The 23,132-nt window shown below is 39.3% G+C and overlaps 1 protein-coding gene across 3 annotated transcripts in view; it reads right to left on the bottom strand.

Annotated features, from left to right (window-relative positions):
* EPS8 (EGFR pathway substrate 8, signaling adaptor) overlaps window positions 1–23,132 on the bottom strand; it is a 52,128-nt gene that overhangs the window by 1,732 nt on the left and 27,264 nt on the right. The window contains exons 13-19 of one of the 3 annotated variants that reach the window (XM_062492609.1): window positions 20,121–20,254; window positions 15,933–16,044; window positions 14,928–15,071; window positions 14,550–14,585; window positions 6,254–6,491; window positions 2,369–2,549; window positions 1,220–1,349 (exon numbers count right to left, since the gene is read on the bottom strand). In XM_062492609.1, coding sequence (XP_062348593.1) covers window positions 1,220–1,349; window positions 2,369–2,549; window positions 6,254–6,491; window positions 14,550–14,585; window positions 14,928–15,071; window positions 15,933–16,044; window positions 20,121–20,254 — 975 coding nt within the window. The remainder of the gene's footprint in view (window positions 1–1,219; window positions 1,350–2,368; window positions 2,550–6,253; window positions 6,492–14,549; window positions 14,586–14,927; window positions 15,072–15,932; window positions 16,045–20,120; window positions 20,255–23,132) is intronic. The other 2 variants (XM_062492610.1, XM_062492608.1) reach the window with 2 other exon arrangements.

Genomic DNA, 23,132 nt, shown 5'->3' with positions numbered 1-23,132 from the left:
AGCACGGAGGGGAAAAGATCCCTAAAGATCCCTCTGATCCACTGCATCTCTGCTTTTCAGACCAAATTCCACTGCAAAGCTACTTCCATCTCAGTACACTAAAAGAAGCTGGCTGACATGCAAAAAAAATTGAAGAATACAAATATATCTTCTCTAGGAAATGATGGATTACCCTGGACTGTAGTGAGTTAAATTGTTAAGAGTGATGGTGAAATATTTCTCCCTTCCTTTAGCAGGAGAATAGGGCTTGAAGAAGGGAATAAAGCAGTTTTGACAGTGCTAGAAAATGATGCTCTCTGATCCACACTGATCATGTAAAGTGTAAAATATGTATCATCATAAGCCCACCTTTACAAATATGCTTGGTAGTTAATGCTTAAAATCATTTAAGTGAGACAGTTTCACCTTGAAGATAGAAAAGTATTTTAAACCACTTCAAGATTTTCTTCTAAATAGGATGTGGAGAATATAACTTCTCAGTTGGGTTGATCTCACATCTAAATAATTTCTCCACTTGCCACAGCAAGTTTAAAAAAAAAAAAAAAAAAAAAAAAGAAAAGTAGGTTCATCTCCAATTTTACTGGTTTAAATTTGGCAAGAATTGTCCTTAGCACAGCTCTGGATACAAGCTTAAGGTGTTTAAGAGGCAACACTTCTTTAATTAAAGCAAACTGCTGCAGAGCAATAAGTACAGAGACACAATACTTGATCCTAGGCTCAGAAACTCTGCTAGCACAGTGTCCAGGGTGTTTTCCCTGGTGTTTGACCTCAAAGGCCAGCTGTGGGCTCACCCTACCAATTCCTCATGCCCTATAATTCAAATCTCCTCTACAAAGACAAAGCAAAATTCACTTATCACCACCAAAATTGTCAGGAGTATGTATTTGTCCAGGCACCAGACAAAGCAAGAAACAGGAATAGGGGCATTTTATTCTCCCATTGTTTTCCCCAAAGCTTTTTTGGCTGATTTTGTCCTCTTGCAGTCTGGTTACACCACAAAACATCTTAAACTTGAGTGTTATTTCTAATGTTTTTGGACACCTTTAGAAGTGGGGAAGATCTCACCTGGTGTTTTTGACGAATGCTGTTCCAATGAATAAATACAAAATAAGAATTTTTATCGATGTGGCGGGAACTGAGGAAAACCCACCTGCCTCACAGAAGGATTTATCTAACTCTACAGGTTCAAAATTAGGTGAGAGAGAAGAGTTGTCCATACCTCCAAGGCAGATTTCTGTACCGTAATTTGGATGTAGACTCTTGATCCTTCTGGGCAAACAGTTCTCAGCTCCTCCTTATTGAGGGAGAAGAGCTGAGCCCCTGTCAGCACACCGAGGCTGTTCACAGTCCTGGGGACACACCAAGGGAGCAAACAGGCAGTCAGCAAAGCCACACTGGCCAGGGGACTGCAATGGGCTGTCTTCATCCCACATTCCTTGGGTAGAGCTACTAAATTCAGAACAAACTTTATGCAGCAGGACTACTGAAGTCAATTGGGTATAGAAGTACATTTTTTTGGTAGGGGCTAAAATATATATAAGCTGTATCTATATCCTATATAATCAATATATAAAAAATATAATATTGATTCTGTAGATCTATAGATCTATAACCACATTGACATATATATTTTATATATGTATTCGGTACAAATATAAATTTAATAATAATAATAATAATATAAACAATAATACAAAGAATAACACAAATATAAATATAAATGACAATATGAATAATGACATGATAAATAAATGTAGATGTAGATATAGATGTAGATAGATACAGATATAGATGATATATATATAGATTAGCTACAGATATAGATATATAGCTATAGATATAGATATAGATAGATATAGATATAGATAGGTATAGGTATAGATATAGATAGATATAGATATAGATATAGATATAGATATAGATAGATATAGATATAGATAGATAGATATAGATATAGATATAGATATAGATATAGATATAGATATAGATATAGATCTAGATATAGATAGATATAGATAGATATAGATACAGATTAGATATAGACAGATATATATGAGATATAGAAATAGAGATAGATATATGATGGATGTAGATGTAGATATGGATATATAAGATAAATATATAAATTATATATAGATATGGATATATAGATTATATATGGATTATATATATTAAATATAAATATATAGATAAATATACAGATATATATATAAAAATTAATATAAACAAATTAATTATTCAAAGAGTGCAGCTGATGTCTTTTGATTTTGAGGAGTCTGCCTGACTTAAAAAAGCAGTCGGAGCACATCCTACTTCCTGACAGGAAAACAACGTAAAGGAGTTCTGGTACATTTGCCCTGGAACTTACACAGGGTTGAATCCTTTGGACTGCAGCCAGGCTTTGACATCCTCGGGAGAGGAGTCGTAGGTGATGTTCACCACTGGGATGTTGGGCCGTGGCACGTGGAATTTCCTCTGGGCAGCATTCCTGCCGATGGTGAGCCGGTGAACAAGCTCATCCTGCACCTCCTCCATCTGGGATTTCCTGCCTAGAGAGAGAGATCTCACTGGAGTTATTCTCAAGGTTGCTTTATCAAAGCCAAGTCAATTCTTGCATGGCGCCTTAAATTGTAATTTTTTTTTAAAAGGTTAATTTATTAGATCCGATTGAATTATTACTCTCCTTTTCCCCCAGGGAATATGTCAATATTCCCAATCATCTCTTTGCAAAACAAAGCAAAAATAAGTAAACAAAACCCCCATACTTCAAATTCAGCTAAGACTCCAGAAAAGAGAGATGAGCTGGATGTCACAGAGTACAGAGCAGTGTGACAGCACCCAAGCTGTAGAATAAAATAGAAATGGAGGGTAATTCAAATGTCACAGTCTGCCTTTTGTTCCAACAGAACTGAGGGTTTAAAAATTAAAACAAGAAAAAGATGAGGGAGGTTGCAAGATTGCTCACACTGTGGGAAAGTACTGCTTTCCACAAACAGTTTTAAGTTGAAAGTTAAACTTTTTAGTGTAATGTAGGCAAAAAAAAAAAAAAAAAAAACAAAAAAAAAACCAGCTGCTGACACATATCAACTTAGATCTAATGAGCTGTTGTAGCAAGCACATTTTTGACAAATTTGAATTCACTCCAAGCCTGGAGTGGCTGCTTAGCAGAATCATTGTCACACTGCATTTAAAAAAAGGAATAATAATAATAATAAAAGGTAGAAGGTAGCTGTTCTCACCAGAGGCTCGAGAATTGGGCAAGACTTCTTTATTTATTCATTTTAAACAAAACTATAAGAATGCATTATTCCCCAGAACCTCTTTGTCTGAAACATTTAGTTCAGTTGCTGTTCATTAGCAGGCAACAAGCTGAAACACTTTTCAGTCATTTTAACAAGATCAATTATAACGAACAGTGAGAATTGTTCAAAATTGCTATAAAAATTTCTATGGATAACTTCACAAAAATATGTAGAATTCAATCAGGTGTAAATAAACTTTTGGGCTCAGAGAAATACTGATTTTTCACAGTTAAACTCTCTGTGCCACAACTTCGGAGCAACTATAAAAATCCTCTGACAAACAACTTCAATTATCTCAAAAATTCTCAGGATTTCCTTGCCAAGATATTTTTAGTGATCTTTATTCAACCTGCTCTCTTTGATACACAACAGTAACTACACCACCCTCTCAATGCACTCAGATGGCAAAACCTATTCCTTTTCTCCCATCACACTGATAGGAACAGATGAAAACAACACTACTTCAATATGAAAAAAAATGTGCAAGATAGAAACATTTTTGCTTTCTCTACTTTCTTTTTCTATTCTCTCAAAACCTCTCCAGGGATGAATACCTCTAGCCATTTAAACAAATAAAAACAAGCCTTAAACAGGCCTCTAGGATGATTTATTTAATCACCACAGCGAAAAGAACAAAACTGCTGGTTTAACCATTTCCTTTTTTCTTTTACAAAATAGCCTCAGGCCGAAAGTGGAAAAAGTATCTGTACTGTAATATTGGAGGCATTCAGGCCCTGCTGTGCAGGGTTTTCTCCTCTCCCCCACCCCAAGGGTGGATCAGGAGCCCAGTGACACGAGCTCAGAGATGTGTGCAGGTCTGACAGGGGTTATATGAGGAAAACCTTCAGGCAGTGTTATCAAAGCTTGCACCCTCTATTTTCCCAAGCAGGAAGAGACACAGAGCATTGCTACCTTCCTTCTATTTACACAGATTTTGAAAGACTTACACTTAATCCAGACAAAGACTGTATCAAGAGACAAATATTTAGCTGTTAGGTAAGAGATTCTTCCTGTTGTAAGATTTATTATCAGGAACAAACGGGATGCCCTGGGCATGGGGCAGGTTCTGCCCTGCTCTCTGCAGGGTTCAGGTGGGTGCTTGGCCAGCAGGTTTCCCATCACCTTTGCAGAGGCATCTGCTCTGTGAGGGTTTTGTGGTGCCTTAAGTTCATGGACTGGGTTTGAGAAGAGCTCTAGGAGGGAACAGGATCTCTTGTGCGTGGCCCACAGCCTCCACAGTAACTCTGCACACCTCACACATGCCCTGTGCCTGAAGCCAAGATGTTCTTCTCGTTTTCCATCTAGGACAAATAGAGAAGGCCACTGTGGATCCAAGGACACAGCCATGCTATAGCAAAGTCCTTCCACAGAAATAAAATTATCATTTTTGTGTATGTGTGTGCGGGAAATTCACCCTCACTTTCCACACCTTTTGTGACTGTTTACCTATTTAAGTAACAAACTCTTTCTTGGGGAAGCAGCAGTGAAACCTGTCCCTCCAACCAGGCTGTTCTCCACTTATAATTCCCAGCCAGACAGTGAATATACAGAAAAGTTCCCAGAGCCTTCCTGAGTTCAGAGTTTAGGCAGGAGCTTGTGCTCCACCAGGCAATGTCACCACAGACTCCACCAACAGGATTATCTACACAAGCACACTTCCCATCCACTGGGGACAGGGGACAAAGAAGCCCTTTCCCAGAAAGGACTATGCTCAGTGCCAGTTTCTGACCTCGGGTGGAAGCAGGATTTGCTGGTAAGGCAGTGAGGCAGAGGATACAAAAAGCTGTCAACCCTTGAACTACAAAAAGCTCATTATTTTTACAGCTATTTCTTTAAAAGCTGCAGCAGATGTTTGCCTGCGTGTTTCAGTTATTTCTAAACCCAGCAATTACATTGCCTAAAGTGCATTTAGGACAGAAATTACTGACTAAACGAGCTTTTCTAACCCTACCTGCTTTTCAGCCAACACAGAGTAGCAGTCTCAGCACGCCTCAATTGGCATATTAACAAGGAGGCCTTAATCAGAACTTCTCAACAGCCCCACATTGTTGGAATGCACATTACCAAGTTTTTTTCCAGCTGTAGAGGTATGGAATATGTTCCTGTGTCCTCCTGGGACAAGGACACCAAAGGCTGCTCCACGGTCTGACAGCTGCTGCTGCTGCTTTGACCAAGCCAGGGGGCCCTGAGCACAAAATAACTCTACAAAACTATTACAACAGGGTTCACCAAACTATTACAACAGGGTTCACCAAACTATTACAACAGGGTTCCTGTGCATCAGCCAGACCTGCACGTGCTCTTGAAGTCCTCGATACGTGTTTCAAAATGGTGCAAATGACCCAGAAATATGGATGATCATAAATTGAAGTCCAAAAACAACACAACTGATTATAAAAGCAATTTAGGTTGCGATGGGGCAGTTTCAGGTGGAAAATGTGCATTAGCCAGCATATCAGCATGGGCATTTCCAGTGTTAAAAACCACTGACTAGAGACAACAGACACGGGAGATTTAGGTTAGATGTTAGAAAAGAGTTTTTTACAGGAAGAGTGATAAAGTACTGGAATGGTCCACCCAGGGAGGTGTTGGGAGTCACCATCCCTGGAGGTGTTTAAAAAAAGACTGGATGTGGCACTCGCTACCATGGTTTAGTAGAGGTGTTGGGGCATGGGTTGGTCTCAATGATCTTGAAGGTCTCTTCCAACCTGGTGATTCTGTGATTTAGGATGGGACAAGCGCAAAGAGTTCTTCCCCTAATTACCTTTATTGCAATTACAGCTAGGCTCAGAACACACATCCATAGCAAACCTCCATTTTAAATGTGACACTGAAACCAAACCTTCCCTCGAAGATTCATCCCAAACCCAACCTTAAGGAACTTCAGGATCAAGCCAAACACACACAAAGGGGAGCAAGGCCTTTTATCTCACATCTTAGGGCAAACTTACGATCCACGGGAATCTGCTTCTGCCGCTGGGTGTCGCGGGCCGCGCTGCTGCCGCTGTCGCTGGAGGTGCTGCTCTGGCGGCTGACGGAGACCGGCGCCTTGGGCACGGGGACTGGGATGGGAGCAGGGGCACTGGGGGGCAAGGGCACAGCCACGGGCACGGGAGCGGGCGTGGGGGGCGGCGAGGGGGTGGCGGGAACCGGCTCGGGTTGTTTCGCCACATAGTCCGTCCTTTGTTTCTGAAACGGTGCAGAGAGGCTCAATCGGGCGACAAAATTTGGGTAATGTTGGGGAAGATAAAACGAGAAACCCTTATACGTATGATTGCCTGGCAAAAGATTTTGTGAATATGGAAACTATAAGTGAGATTGAAATGAAAGCCATCTCTGAGATACCAAACCTCAGTTACTGAACAGCTGAAAACAACAGTGTGGGCAGCTGAGAGTGATCCCCTCTGGAGTGAACAATTCCCTCTGCCTGCACACAGCTCCAGGGTCAGAGCAGACCCTGCCAGCCTGGCAGAAGGGTCCACAGAGGAGTTTGTAGGGTTTGAAATGTAACACAGCGTGGTAATGTAATGATTCTTATGGGCTGTGTGTAAATGCTGTAGGATTTGTGTCCTGTATTAGACTGGTCAGTGAAAATTGGAATATTCAGCACAGAAGATTTACTGTATTGTAACGGGAACTTCGCTCTCTTACCCTTCCTTTTACTATTGCCCTTCTCTCTTAGCTCTTTACTCTCACTTTCTCAGCCTTCTTCTCACTCTTGCTCTCCTGCTCTCTGGTGCCTGCTCCAAGCTGTGTCTGGCAGCTCCAAGCAGGGCCCTTTCTCCCACACCCTTTGCCATAAACCACAAGTTCCAGGACCTGGTTTCAGAGATCTCTCATCTCCATCCATCCCGAGTGTCCTGCCCACTGTTGCTCCTAAAGGGCAAGACCTCAGACAAACCCAGACTTTGCACCAAATGGTGTCACTTATTCCACAAAGGCATCTCACTTGCCAGGTATAGCTGCAATATTTACCAAAAGTTGGTCTGGCATCAATGTTTGGCATGAATTCCCTTCTCTGCCCAACTCACAGCAATGAAACAATCTTTCATTCTCTCTTTCTTTCTTTCTTTTTTCTTTCTTCCTTTCTTTCTTTCTTTCTTTCCTTTCTTTCCTTTCTTTCTTTCCTTTTCTTTCTTTCCTTTTCTTTCTTTCCTTTTCTTTCTTTCCTTTCTTTCAAGAAGATGAATTCTATGAATGAGATTACTTTTATATCCCTAACTTCTATTACCACACACTTTTGAACAGCTTTCAAAAATTTTGGCTTGTTCAACTTTAACAGTGTAAAAATATATATTTTGGAGATATTGTTAAAAAAAAACAAACACAAACCCTGAAAAATGAATGCATCCAGCCACACCTAAACTCAACTACTGTTTTAACTTAACTTATAAATGTCACTGAGGATAGGACAATACCTTGTTTCTGGGATGCAGACAGCATTTAAGAGATTCTTGCTCCTCCTATCCCTTTAGCTGTGCCTTTTCAGCTGTTGACTACTACAAGCTATGTTAAGGCAAAAATCTGATTTAAAAAAATGCCCCAGATTTCACAATTCTTGGAATAGGGCAGTTATTTCTTTCTCCCCCACGTCATGTAATGTTTTAACAACACATAAATTATCTTGCTGCTAATAACTGACTAGCAGGTGTCTCCAGAATAATTTTGGGAAGCAATTTCTTCTTTGCCTTTATGAACAGCACTAGTTACAGAAGAACACCTGCATTTTCCCAGAGCAATCATAAAGACAAACAAATCCATAAGCCACCTATGCTACCCCTTTCTTTCAAGCAGCCCAGACTCCATATCTCTCTGTTTAACAGTGTTCCCTCTCCACAATTTTGGACCAACACAGCTTGAAGGTTCAATATTAAAGTTTGTTTGCTCAGTAGGAATGCCTCATCTCGTAGTTATGAGAAGTCTGCTTACTTTGGTATGAAGAGAGTTGAATGCATTCCCCAGATTCATTGCTCCTTCCTGAAATACCTTACCCATTTCCTTGGAGGCAGAGGGTTTTACAGAGGATCAAGTAGGGATATATTTGCAGGAGCCATATGCTAGAATTTGAGCAGCAGATCACTGCCCTGACAACAAGCAAACTTTCCTTAAATGTCAGCAACTGCCTTTGCACAGGAATCCCCAGCTCAGGGAAGTCCAGCTGCTGGACAAAGCATTTAGCAGTGAGTGGAAATCATTACAACAACACCAATTTAAACCAAAAAGCAAAAAAATTATCCCATTGGCTTCTCTAGCCAATCACTTAAGCCTGAGAAATGACCCTTACTTCCCTTGGATGATTTTTCACTTAAACCACAATAGTCAGTTACTAAATCAAACATACCCCCCTGCAAAACATTTCCCATTAAACATTTCTGCTTGTTCATTTGTTTTTATGTCAACATTTTTTTGTTCAAAGGCATCTATCTTAACTGCTTTGCACAATGTGGGGAGATTAAAAAAATAATTATGATTGACTTTTGTGTATTCCACTGCTTAAACATTGAGAAAATAAATGTTTTTTTAATTGTCAAATGACAAGGAAAGTGAAATGAATAATATAAAGGTGAACAAGCAAAATAAATATATTTATGAAGCTTGTCCTTTGGTGGAAAGAGAGTACCCCACTAGGTGTATAGCAAATATACCATAGTTTATTATATATAGATGTCCTGTGACAGACTCAAAACCTTGCCAGAGAGTTTTAAAATCTCACAGCTACTAAAATATTGCAATATTTACATCCTTTTATCTTGTTCAAAAATTCCAATTGCTAGACTCTTATCCCCACAATGTCCCTCCTGCATGTGTGCTTTGACCTTCTAAAAAAAAAACCACAAAGAAAATGTAGAACTTTTTTTATGATAGAGAGGATTTGTTACCAACCAAGGCATCCACTGCACACTGCCACAATCATAATCCAGAAAGAGAGAAAGCTAAAAAATACATGCAACTTTGAATGGATGTTACTGGAGGAGCTGCAAAAACATGTTGTACTGCAATCATAAGCCTCATCACAACAACTTGCTGCAGTGAAAACAAAAATTAATTTGGAAGTGTCACTCAAACTCTAAATTTACAAAGGCAACCACATTAAAATACACTTTGCATTTTGCTGAACAGCGCCCAAAAACCAATTACACATTTGAATCTCATTTAAGTTTTTCTTTTGTTAACACTTCTTTTTTTAACTCCAGATCTTTTGAGGACATGCACACAATCATCCCATCACTTCTATTCACTGTTATAAAAAGAACCAAGCATGCACTATGGAATTTGATGACTACATAGTCCAAAAGAGGAATTTCTGAGATTCAATATCAGAAGAGTGATTCAGTTACCTCTGAAAGCTCTCCCAGTAATTGCTGTGAGGAAAATGGAGTAAATCACATCAAATAGTATTGTTAGAAAGGTAAAAAGTAACTGTCACACACATCACTCCTGAAATTTCATACACATTAGCAATTTAAACTAAAGAAATATCAGTCTTAGTAATTACCTCTTCTTACAGACTAGGAAACTAGTAGTGATTTATTCTAATATTCTTATTTTGAATAGGGAACAGAGTGCTGGCTGCAAAACATATACATGAGGTGCCATATAAGCAATCAGCTCTTTTCAGAGCACCTACCCAGACAGAAACATAGAAACAGGTTTAATAGAAAACAAAACCCAAGGAAAAGACTGCCAAAGGATTAAAGGTCATCAGGTGGATGTAAAGAACACTTGTGGATGTAGGATAATAAGAGTTAAAGTCACAGCAGGTATTTAAAACGTGCTGGTTTGTTGTAGCTCAGGAAATTCTGGCTAGCTCAGCCAGTGAAATGAAATTTGCTGCTCTCAGACATATTCTCACAGAAGGGTTTGGGTTGGGAGGGACCTGATGGTTCCATCTCATTCCACCCCCCCCGCCACGGGCAGGGACATGTCCCACTGTCCCAGACTGCTCACACACCCATCCAGCCTGGCCTGGGACACTTCCAGGGATGGGTCAGACTCAGCTTCTCTGGGCAGCCTGTGCCAGGGCCTCAGCATCCTCACACCAAAGAATTTCTTCCTGATATCCAACCTAAACCTGAGCTCTTTAGGATTAAAGCCATTACCCCCTGCTCTGTCACTCCATGCCCTTGTCAAAGTCCCTCTCCCTGCACAATCTACTGACCAGCTACTCAGTGATTTCCTCACATCGATAATTCTGGGGTTTATTTTTCCTTCTTCCTCATATTTTTATTTCTTTTAAGAATTAACTTGCACTCCTCAGTTCACGAAAATTGGAACAAATGCTTTAAATTGTTTGGAATGGTGATGATGCACACACACTCATTAAAAATCTGGATATAACATAAAAGCTTACTGGGACTAAATTTTGTTTTCTTATTTCTTGCCAGAAAAATCACTGTTTTTACATTAAGTCCCAAAGCTGTTTTCAACACACTACAGGCTGCATCTGTGGGGAAAAAAAAGAAAAATTCTGTATGATTCAATCTATGTTTAATGGAAGCAAAATAAAAAAGTTTGAGTAAAAATCCTAATGTTACCAACCCTCATTCTTGATCAGTGTAAAAGAGTGGGAACAATATATTTTCAAATACAGTTTGGCATTAAAAAAGGGGAATATAGATACTCAGACTCTGGGAAAAGCAGATGAAGAGGCACTGGAAACAACCAAAACCAGTGTTAGTGCTGGGAAGTGTTCTCATTAAGTTAACACAGACACAGAGTTTTCAGTTTACTCTCTTTCTGAACGTTTCAGTGCCACATTCCTGTTTGCACAGAGTCCACCAAGAGGGCACCAGAGCATTCAGCCTCAGTTTTGTCAATGCACTGTGATTTTGGATCTCTTCTGGGACTCCATTGAAGGGACAAGAGAGAACCAACCACCCATCTTCAGCTGAAAGGGCCTAGGAGCTACCAGAGACTGGAAGAGAAAATTTCAAGCAGGATTTTTTTTGCCAAAGTTTACTTTGGTGGGTTCAGCTATTATGCAAACAGCTGTCCATTAAAATCCCATTAAAAACCACCTAAGAAGTTCTTTGTGGCTTTACTGAATTTACATGAAATTTTAGCAGAATTTACTTATTGAAATTGTTATTAGCTAGGACTAGTTCATATTAAAAAAAAAAAAGGAAGAAAATATGGACAGACTGTGCTTTATTAAACATTTGCTCTCTGCCTAAGGATTTTGTACACATCAGTGATAATATAACTGTCTCACCTCAAAAAGGGTGTCAGGAGATTAATTAACATGCTCACCAAGATACACAGTTCTATCCTAATTAAGCTCTTTGAATTTCATTTTCAAGAGCATTAAAAAAAGTCAATAAAAGGCACAGCAAATAGGAAATGCCATGATTGTTTCTTAGATTCACCAGCAATACTTTTACAAATTAAGAAATCAGAGCTCTTGGGAAACTCTTTATATTCATATATAATAGGATGGTGAAAAACCAGTGGCTGGCTCACAGTAAAATAAATAAATAAATAAATAAAACCAGAGTAAATGGCCAACACCCCAGAAAACTTTGATAAAACAATAGAAGAATTCAGTAAAATGCTGCTCCTAAAAGTACAAGAGAACCAAACAAGCAAAAATACTGTTTCCTGGAACTAATTCAACAGACCAGAAGACAAACAATGTTCCAGACTGTGACTCACAAAGATAATTAAATAACTGGGCTATTGCTGGCAATGTCCTCTAAGTACCACCTCAGTGCTTTCAAGTGACTATCTGGGACCTGGATGATAAAAGCAACTGAGTCAAAAATCAGGATTTAAATAATGTGTGGCCTTAGAGGTCAATAGGCAGGGGAACAGAGTGAGAGCAGAACCAGCTTTGCAGCTCTGAGAATAATTGTGATGATGAGGTATCCACCTCTCAGAGAAAAGGTGTCTGTAGCATAATCAAGTGAAAAAAATCCTCTCTTTCAACGGAATCTTTAATTCTTCCTGATAATCTAAAAACACCCTTTGATAAGGCGTGCACTGAAGATTATTAATCTGTCAAGAAAGACACTGCCCTTGCACATAACACTTATCTGCAGATGGCCACAGCAGCCAGGCCACTTTGGAAGAAGTTTTTTGAAAGCTGAAGATGACTTGGGAGAACAGCAAAAGCTGCACAGCACCAGGCACTGAGCCTGCTCCTGTTCAGGGTCTGGCAAAGGAACTACTTTGACTTCCAGCTCTGTAACGGGTGGTGATTGCACCCCTTAATTAGTGGTTTGTCTGAAGTTTCTTCTGTCTTTATTCAGAGCCAGGATTAAAAAACATGAAGGAAATGAATCTTTTTGTGTTTGGGCTTGCTTGTTTATTAAATTCTATCTAAATGACAGAGAGTTCTGCAACATTTCTAGCTATCAGCTAAAAGTGAGCAAAATGGAGGTCTGAATGTAGCTAGTTACAAGGTCTTTTAAAGCTAAACAGTCCAAGAGAGAACTAACACCTCTATTATTTATATTTCTGACCCAATAACCAAACTCCTGTGATCTGCAGTGCAGCACTAACTGTCCAACCAAAAACTACTGCCTGAAATCATGAAGAAAAAGCAAGACGAACACCAGAAAGGAGACACCATCCAAAACCTTTCATCTTGTCCCATACTTGGTACTATATTATAGAAACCTTTAATTTAAAACCCTTCACCATGTGAAATCATACACTTCTATTTAACTGCACACCAGTGATTTTAACTCCATCACCCAGATTTGGAATCCTTCTCCAAGGGCTCAGGTCAAAAGCAGTGTTCTGCTGGGGGTCAGTACCAGAAAGCACAGAAAGCTCAAAAAGCTCAGATTTCTGGGATCCAGCACTGCTCTAGCCACATGTTCTCCTGTCTGACTTTGGGCAAGACATTGATCCCTTCGAACCCCAGTTCTCTCTGAAATAGCAGCAATGTCTCATTGTGCTGTTGTGAAAATAAATGGAGTTATGCAAACACTTCCCAAATGAAGTCCATCACAGGAAAACAGACAAATGAGAATGCTCAGGAGTACTAAAATTATAATAATCACCACAAAGTTAAAACAGCGTTACTGACATGTCTTGGTAAAAGACTTCATTTATCCTGTGCAATTCATTATATTCATAAATAATTTCACAGCATTTTAAGCTCACATTTGAATATGATCAAGCTGTAGAATAACCTGCCAGAGGGCAAAGTAACAAACTTATCTTAAATGGTGTTCCCTGACCCTGATTTTCACAAGTCCATGGAGAATGCTTTGTGGAAATGATTAATTTATTATATGCCATGCCTTGTCATTATTTCAAAGAGAAAACTTCAAGCCCTGCAGTGCATTACAGAAGAAGAGTGTGAGAACCTCGACTGAAAGTGTGCTCAGCCTGCTCAGGGCTTGGTGGCAAATTTCAAACACACAAAATAACATGCACAGGAAGGTAAAAACCAAGCCAGATCTTTAAATCAGGATTTGAAAAGCACTCCAGATGCATGCTTCACTTCGCAGGAAAATCCACAAACAATGCAGAATGAGCCAAGATGTTACAGGCAAACAATTTGGGACAGGAAGGCACAGAAATGGTCTGATTCAAGCCCACCAAGAACAGGGCACGTTCACTACATTATTTTGCAAAACATTGTGCCATTTCTTGGTTTTCAGAGATCAGCTGGAAGGTGCAGACACAACGAACGAATGAATATTAGATTAGATTAAATTATGAAACTTCAAGCTTCAACAGGAGTTTGGTTTAAAAGTTTGATTTAGAGGCAGGCCTGGAATTTCTGCTTAATCCAAACTTGTTTGCCCAAATTTTCAAGATCATTAGTGAAAAAGAAAAACGGAAAGAAGGAGGTCTTAGAAAATATTACTACTTCTTTTAGCAGCCTCTATCCCCTTTAAATTTTGTCTAAAAATACATATTACAACTTTATCCTGTATATCCTTACTTGGTTGGATAATTGTGCTGATGTAAGAATACTTTTAAGTAATTTACCCTGCAATTCTGTTCAATATATAAAAGAATAATAACAACAACAAAATACTAGTTCCACACCACTACATGAAAGACAGAAAATTAGAATTAGGTCAGGATAATAGAGTGCTATTGATGCATAGACATAGTAATTGAAAAATACCTGCTTTTTGAATTCAAAAGCAAATATGCCTCTTTTTTATGACTCCAAAATTACAATAATTAAATAAATTCAAGACTAGGATAGAGACACACAAAGACAGAAAATAAAAGGAAAAGCTAGAGTTCACTCTTCTAAGAAGAAAACAAAGATGACCCTACCTTAAATAATTCAAACTCCTTCTTTGGCATCAACAGCTATCAATTCACAAAGGATTTTTGCAATTAAAATAAATGCATGCACACCCTTAGGACTGAAGTTACCAGCTCTAAACAAATAAGCAGGTAAAAAAAAAAAAAAAAACCAAAAGCAACAAAACTGAGGTAAAACATTTTGCTGTGTCTCTGTCAACTGCATTCTCTGTGAAGTACAGATATCAATCTCGACATGAAATGTAAATGATTTTCAGTCTCGACGTGAAATGTAAATGATTTGTGACATGTCAGTGGAACACAGAGCACTTCAGCCTTGCTGTGGCTCTCTCCCCCCACATGCACACACTGACCCTTCCAGAGGGGCTTTTGCTCCCAGGACAGTACCTGGATGGTGCGGGTGTAGGCAGGTTCTGGCCATCCCTGACCGCCTTCTGCACTCCTCAGAGGGTCCAAAATGTTGTTTGGCACGAAACCTGTGCTGCCACTTTTGTTCTGAACCTTCCACCACTGCTTTCTGTCATCCAGAATCTGAAATAATTTGGTAAATTCATTACATATCTTTTCTGGCTTTCCTCCTGCCAGTACTTAGGCTGTGAATCATTTCAAAACAAAACCACAGCTTTGCCAGGTTCTGCATCTGTCAACAGATCTTGGACAGATGTGTCCCTGAGAAACCCCTGCATCTTCACCATCATTAATTCCACCTGGTTCTACTGCACTTTTCAAAGTGGGTCTCTCAAGAAAGATTATCTAAGTGTGCAATGAAGTTCTGTAAGACTCAGGGATCAGACAATGGAACAAAACCCAAATACTTGCACGGAGATGCTTCCATCTCTACAAGCCACACGTTGTTAACAAAAGGAATAAATAGCTGTCAATAACCCAAGTAAAGGCAGCTCTGGGGGAGCAGAGATTTGGAGACACAACCTTTCTAAGTAAACAGGGAATGAGAGCAGGATGACCAGGAGCACTCAGAAGCCAGACTGCCTGCCCCACACACATTCTCATACTCAGCACTTTCTCCCTTTATTGCTCCCTCCCTTCCAAATGTATCTCACTTTTATGGTGCCACATCCTCTTGGAAAGAACAGCCCTTCACTATACCTCATGTGTACACAGGTAGTTATTTAAACACTACTTAATATTTAAAAGCAACACTAGAGAAGGTGGGAGGAACACACAAATGTATTTCCAGCACGGATCTCCACGGCACCTTTCCTAAGTCAGCAAAACTGATGCAAAACAGATTAACTGAACTTTCCATCCTCAGGTAGACAAGGCAAACACATTGGAGCAAACATTAAGGAAAGCCACACTGTCCACAGGAATGGTACCCTCAGCTTTGAGTAGCTCCAGCAATTTGTGTGTTGTCTTTGCAAACAAAATTACCTCCACAATCTCTTCTTTCATGACAGAAAGCTCACTGTTGTTTCTTGCCACGAATTCGTACTTGCATTTGGCATATTTCTTGCCCTGTGTTTTATTGTGTGCTTCATAGTTCCTGCAAAGCAAAGATCAGGCTATTGTTTAGTGAGACAGTCAAGCAATAAAAACACAAAATGTCCTCTTTGAGTAACCTGCAAAGCATTTTTTAAAGCAAAAACCTCTCAACCATAATATGATGCTGCTGTAGAACTACTTATTCATAATGGACTGTTTTAAGTGCCAGAAAAAAAAAAAACAAAAAACAAAAAACAACCACAAATAAAACAAAATAAAGGTGTGGCTGAAATTACCAGACCTCAAGAACTGCTAATCTTTATCAGCTTGCTGCTTGCAAGATATACAATAACAACCTAGATTAGCAGGTGCTATTGTTTCAAAATAAACATGTACTCTATATTTAGTTAATTTTCCCACAGGAGGTTAAACAGTCATTTGCCATATAAACAAAGGACTATACTTAGGATATAATTGATAGCTTGGGCTTTGTATGAAATTATACTTCTAGTGTTCATCACAGATTATTTCGAACACATAATAGATGAATAAATTTTTACCATCAATACTAATAGAGTTAAACTCTAAAAAATGTTCACTTATTGTAGATCAGTTTCCTTAATTGACCATAAAATGCCATCATCTTTAACAACTTCAAGTTACTTTATCAATTAATAATGAGAACTAACTCTGGCCAGTTACACACAGGACTCATTGTAGAACAAGGCATACCACAGCAAGATCTGCATCTTTCTGTTTCAATGAGGAAAGAGCTGCCCAGAATGCCTTTGGCTAAAGAGCTACTACTTCCTGTGACATTACACCTTTTCAACTGAGAAGTCCCTCTTCCCCTCTAAAAGTAACTTTATACACATACTCCAAATTACGCCCAACAGCATAAACCCGTACCAGAGAGTAAAGAAAGCAAACAAGCAAACAAAAACCCCTACATACATAAATACATAAATAAATACATATATAAATACAGAAATAAATAAATAAATAAATTCACACAGCTAATTAAAACATGAGGCAATCCATGGCTTGAAATGCAGGGTTCAAGGTCACAGCCCTGGATATGAGCACAGGTGGTTGTTGCTGCTGCTGCTGGGTGTAACTCTGGGTTCCAGGTGTCCCTTAGCAATCCAGAGCTACCTGGCTATTGCATGGCTGTGGAGAACTGTCTCACTTGACTTCAAGAGCAGAACCAAGGAAAAACATATTTAGATTGAAAGACAATTTTGAAAGAAAGGCAAAACACCAACAGTATTTAAGGAGAGAGTGAAAAGCAGGGGATGACCCCCAGCCTGCAGAATAGCTGCTGCAAGGCTGAACAATGTGTGAGTAATACCAATATATCCTGCTATCCCCTTAAAATTCATATAATTTTGACTTTCTTTCTTACTATCTCAGAGATATGACTAATGTAGCTCTGACAGTACTTTTACATCAAAGCAGCCTTTTCAAAATAAGTTCAGTAACTGTGTCTTCCTATTTTGTCCACACCCAGCTATCCTGATTCCTTAAAAAAATATAACTCAGGAAGAATTTTTTTAAATGTCTACATTTTCATTTTACTTGACTGCCCAGAACATGGGCCAGACAATGGATGCATGCTTCTGAAGAAACCTTATTCTTCAATCCCAGCCTAATTAATGAGCCTGTTTACTCTGGGCACAAATATTCTGATCATTTCCCTACATCCATCCATCCATCCATCCATCCATCATCCATCCACCATCCACCATCCATCCACCATCCACCATCCATCCATCATCCATCATCCATCATCCATCCATCCATCCATTCATCCATCCACCATCCATCCATCATCCATCCATCCATCATCCATCATCCATCATCCACCCATCCATCCATCATCCATCCATCATCCATCATCCATCCATCCATCATCCATCTATCATCCATCCATCATCCATCATCCATCATCCATCCATCATCCATCATCCATCATCCATCCATCCATCAATCATCCATCCATCATCCATCCATCCATCCATCATCCATCCATCCATCATCCATCCACCATCCATTCATCCATCCATCCATCATCCATCCATCCATCATCCATCATCCATCCATCATCCATCATCCATCCATCATCCATCCATCCATCATCCATCCATCATCCATCCATCCATCCACCATCCATCATCCATCCATCCATCATCCATCCATCATCCATCATCCATCCATCATCCATCCATCCATCATCCATCCATCATCCATCCATCCATCCACCATCCATCCATCCACCATCCATCATCCATCCATCCATCATCCATCCATCATCCATCCATCCATCCACCATCCATCATCCATCCATCATCCATCCACCCATCCATCCATCCATCCATCATCATCCATCCATTTATCATCCATCCATCCATCATCCATCCATCCATCATCCATCCATCCATCATCCATCCATCCATCCATCCATCCATCATCCATCCATCCATCCATCACTGTGTTTTCACTGCCTATCAGATATACCATAATTCCAGGCCCCAGCTCTTCACTGTACACTGCTCAGAGCCTAGAGGGTTGCACAGACTTTCAGGGAGCTTTTCTTCAAATGACAGTGAAAGCAAAAATACACAGCACAAAACAACTACTTTGAAACAGCACAAAGCTTGCTGAAAATTATTCAGTGCCCTTGTGGCATCAAAGTTCCTGAATTACCTAATGTCCACTGAAAGTCCAAGATTCAGCCATTACATTTGCATCACCCAAGGGAAGCCTGTTTTACATCAGTGGTGAGAAACAGACACCACTGCAACAGATCTCATCACACAGCTTTCCAAAAACTAATTTCACCTTCCTTGAGCTGCTTCTTGGAAACAGCCACTTCTCTTTACCCACCACAAAGGAGGCTTGGATAACCCTTTAAGCTCTAGACAGACACACTGATATCATCAACAGTTTAATGCAGTAAGACTCTTCCTCTAAAACTAAAGTGGAGGCAAAAACCTTTGCATGGAATATTCTTACTCGGAAAGGACAAAACTGGTCTTACCACATTACAGGTAAGGGAAAGGAATTTAGAGTGCAGATCATCTAGATTTCAAGATAAATATTCCTGAGACAAGAATGCAACAGGCAATCAAATTTGAGTAAACAATTAAGAGATGACTACTCTGCTGCTGTTGCTATGAAGAATAAATCCAAAGTTCAGGAAAATAATTGTCTTCAACCTGCACACCACAAGGGCTTTGGCTTGCATGCGGATTAACAACAGGATCTTTTAGCATATGGCTCGAAACTAGGGATTCTGAAAGGGGTTTCATCAAAAGAATTATACTGAAGTTGCTTTAATCAGCAGGTTGATCCCCAAAACTTAGCTTAAACATCTTCCATGGCTTGTAAGACAAAATACTTTTCATATAGTATATATGGAATAAGGTTTGGTACAGGAGAGCAATTCCAAAGCTTCTTTACTGATCTGCTTCCACAGTTTGTGCTGGTTTAAATTCTCCCCAGAGACAAGGCCAAGGATCACTGCATATCATCTTGTCAAGTTATTCAGTTTTAGGATAAATGAAGTGGGTGAAAGAGGATGTTCAAAAAGACACCGTTTGCTATGCAAACATTTCAGAGCATTTTCTGTAGCATTTGAAAGAGGATGGAAAAGACAAGGTGTCACTGTTCTGAAAGTGGGTATTTATACACCAGGCCAGAAAACAAAAAAAGCAGGAGATGACAGAGCACTAAGTGAGCAGCTAAGAAAATCAAACAATCAGTCAAAAGGAGCACAGGTGAATCTCAGAGCAGGCTTGTCATTCTTGGTAATTCTGAAAAGAGCAAAGAGCGCATTTAAACATGAAACAAATCAGAACTAAGATTTGAACCGAAGTGGGTGGATTCTGTGCTTGCAATTAGACTGAAACTCCCCTGTTATAATTTCTGACAAAAGCAGCGACTCAACATCATAGATAAACATAGAAACTATACCAAAAGAGCCACAATGACACACTTCAGAGAAGGAAAAGCAGAATGAACAGAATCCCTTCCCCAGCTGACACAACCGGAGGCAGTCACAGACCCCACCACCCCACGAGCAAGAAGTGGGGACAGTTTTCCACAGCCCCACGAGCACAGGCAGGGCAGGGTTACCTATCTACATGTCGGCTAACAGTTTGTTTAAAGGCAGCCACAGCTGCCCCCTGGTCCAGCAGAGTCCCTCTCTTGTACACCGTGTTACTGAATGCATACCCATCCGCCGGGGGATAGTCGGGAACGCCGGGAGGCTGCAAGACACAAAGGGAACAAAGGCACCAGTGCATCAGTGTCATCCTCCCCTGCTCTTCATCCAGCACCCCAGGGGCCCTGCCAGCACTCCCCCATCCTCAGGTTCTACCATGAAAAGTTAACAACTTCTGCGTTTCAAGTGCGTGAACGCAGAGATCAAAAGGATGAGGATAAAGGAATTTCCGTCCCGGGTCGTGCCGCTGCATTAATATTGCAAAGAGTGCTCGTGAGAAAAACTCTTCTCTGGGGCAAGGGCTGTGTCATCTCTCAAACAGCTCTGCAGCAACACAGCTCAGAAACAAAGGCTGAGCTGCTTTAAAATAAACTGCACGGTAAAACTGCTCTGAGCCTCTGTTCTGGACGCACACTTCAAGCCACAAAGCTCCAGCCCAGCCAACAGAAAGTCTCTGTAAGAATAAAATTATCACTCTATTGCAAGATCATATTATGAAAAAGCTCATTCATGCCATACTCTCAATGAATATGGCTATAGTCCACAAAGAAATGCAAAAAGGAGTGTGATAGTTGGTACAATTATGGATTTTAATTAGGGAAGATAATCATACTTTGTCACAAGCACCTATGTAAGAACACTCAAGGCATTAGGAATTTTATTTTTTTTAAACCAAAAAAACCCATCTTTAATTCAGCATTGACACTCTCCTTCTAGGCAAGAATGATGCTAATCACCATTTCCAAAAACAAGACCAAGCCTAACAGTTCATTTGTGGGTATTATGATATTGAAATAGCTAATTTTATATCCTTTCTTCATACCATCCAACTGCACAAATTGGACTGGCCGAGATTCACCAGAATTTGCCAAATCTTTAAGCCTGGGTTGTTGTGTTTTTTTAGCTTTCTCCTGCTTTGTTTTTGCTTTTAGCTTATTTTTTTCATTATCTCTGTTAATGTGGCCACAGGGAAGTTTCTCACCCAATCTGTACCTCTGGGTAGGTGGCACTCAGAGACACTCAGGGGACTGAGGGTTTACGAAAAGCAATTAAACCCCACGGAACTCCCCAGACAAACAGAATATTCTTTAAAACACTTTGGAAAGACATCTTTGGGAAAAAAATCTCCAGGGTCACGTGGCTTATGTCAAGGTGAAGAGAAGGGGAGGAATCCCAGGAGGAAGGAATCTGTTTTATTTCACACACGAATTATTTGCATCCCTTTAGCCTCACTGGGTGCTCTGGTTGTTCCACCACCATTTGAAGTCCTCACTGCTGAACTGCCTCCACCTTGAAGCCCCTCTGCTAGGAGCTGCATGTGCAGCTGGAGCTTAAGATTCAGGACTTCAGGAATGGAAAGGAAAAAAATGACTTTTTAGGGGTGGGAACCTCCTAAAAAAGCCTTGGTTCTGGGGAGGTGAATTCCACACCACACCCGAGGCAAGACAGGAACACTTCCATTCTCATCTGATTTTTCCTGGGCTCCTCATTGAACAAACTGTTGCAGCAGACTTAAGAAAGAATAATTCTCCTGATATCCCCCACTCCAGGGCAGTGCTTTTGCTGCAGACTAAACAGCACAGGCAGCTTTTTCCAGCTGAGCACCTGCAGCATTTCACAGCTATTAAGCAGCTCAGTGCCTTTTCCCCCAGGGATTGCTGGGGAGCCAGGGCACCAAGGTTAAATCACCTGCCCAGAACCTCGTGGGAATCACTGAGAGTCTTGAAACCAATGCCTGACATCCCAGGGACCAGGCACACAAACTGCTCCAATGAACTGGCATATATATGTTACACACATACCATTTTTAAAAAATTATATATATAAACATATATATATATATATATATACACACATATACATACATATATTTATATATAGGTGTGTGTATGTATATGTATGTATATATATATATTAATACAGAACCAGAACCAAGGCTGTATATATGTACATGTACAATTTTTAAAAAAAAATTTTATATATATATACATATACAAACATATATGAATATGTGTGTGTATATATATGGATAAATATAGAACCAGAACCAAGGCTGTATATATATATATATATATATATACATACACACACACAAATACAATTAAAAAAATATATGTATACATACATATATTTATATATAGGTGTGTGTATGTATATGTATGTGTATATATATATTAATATAGAACCAGAACCAAGGCTGTATATATATACATGTACAATTTTTTTTTAAAAATATATATACATATACAAACATATATATATATATGTGTGTGTGTATATATATGGATAAATATAGAACCAGAACCAAGGCTGTATAGATATATACACACATATATATATGCATATATATGCACACACACATATACATACATGTATGTACATACATATATATATGTATGTATATGTGCATGTATATACACATATATAATTTAAATCTTTGCTATATCCATAACCAGAACCACGGCTGTATATATTTACACATATACATACACACATATGTATGTGTGTGTATGTATATGTGTGTATATATATAATTTTTTAAAAAAAAACTGTTTGTGTGTCTATCTCTTGAAGGTTAAGACAAAGAGGTTTAGTTGGCATAAACAACTACCAGAGCATGAAAAAGACTGAAGTGAAATCAACTTCCTGAAACACAAACAACTGAAATACCTCAATATAGCCTCCCCCTTCAGATAAGTTTAAGGTTGTTATATAAATAAATAACATTAAATTCTTTGAATCATGAGAAGAGAAAAATTAATGATCTTTGTTTGATGCTATTGGAAAAGTTTCAATACTCTTTTCTGCTGTTGTTCTTAATATTATTATTAAGTATTATTATTATTGTTGTTTAGAAGGTACACAATATAAAGAAAAAAAACACATGGAAATGTAGATCAGTAGTGAAAAATGAGACCCTGATT

The sequence above is a fragment of the Cinclus cinclus genome, chromosome 4, assembly GCF_963662255.1.
Source record: "Cinclus cinclus chromosome 4, bCinCin1.1, whole genome shotgun sequence".
NCBI lineage: Eukaryota > Metazoa > Chordata > Aves > Passeriformes > Cinclidae > Cinclus > Cinclus cinclus.
Note: the sequence above shows the minus strand (reverse complement) of the source record. Positions and strands in the feature narration are given on the sequence as shown.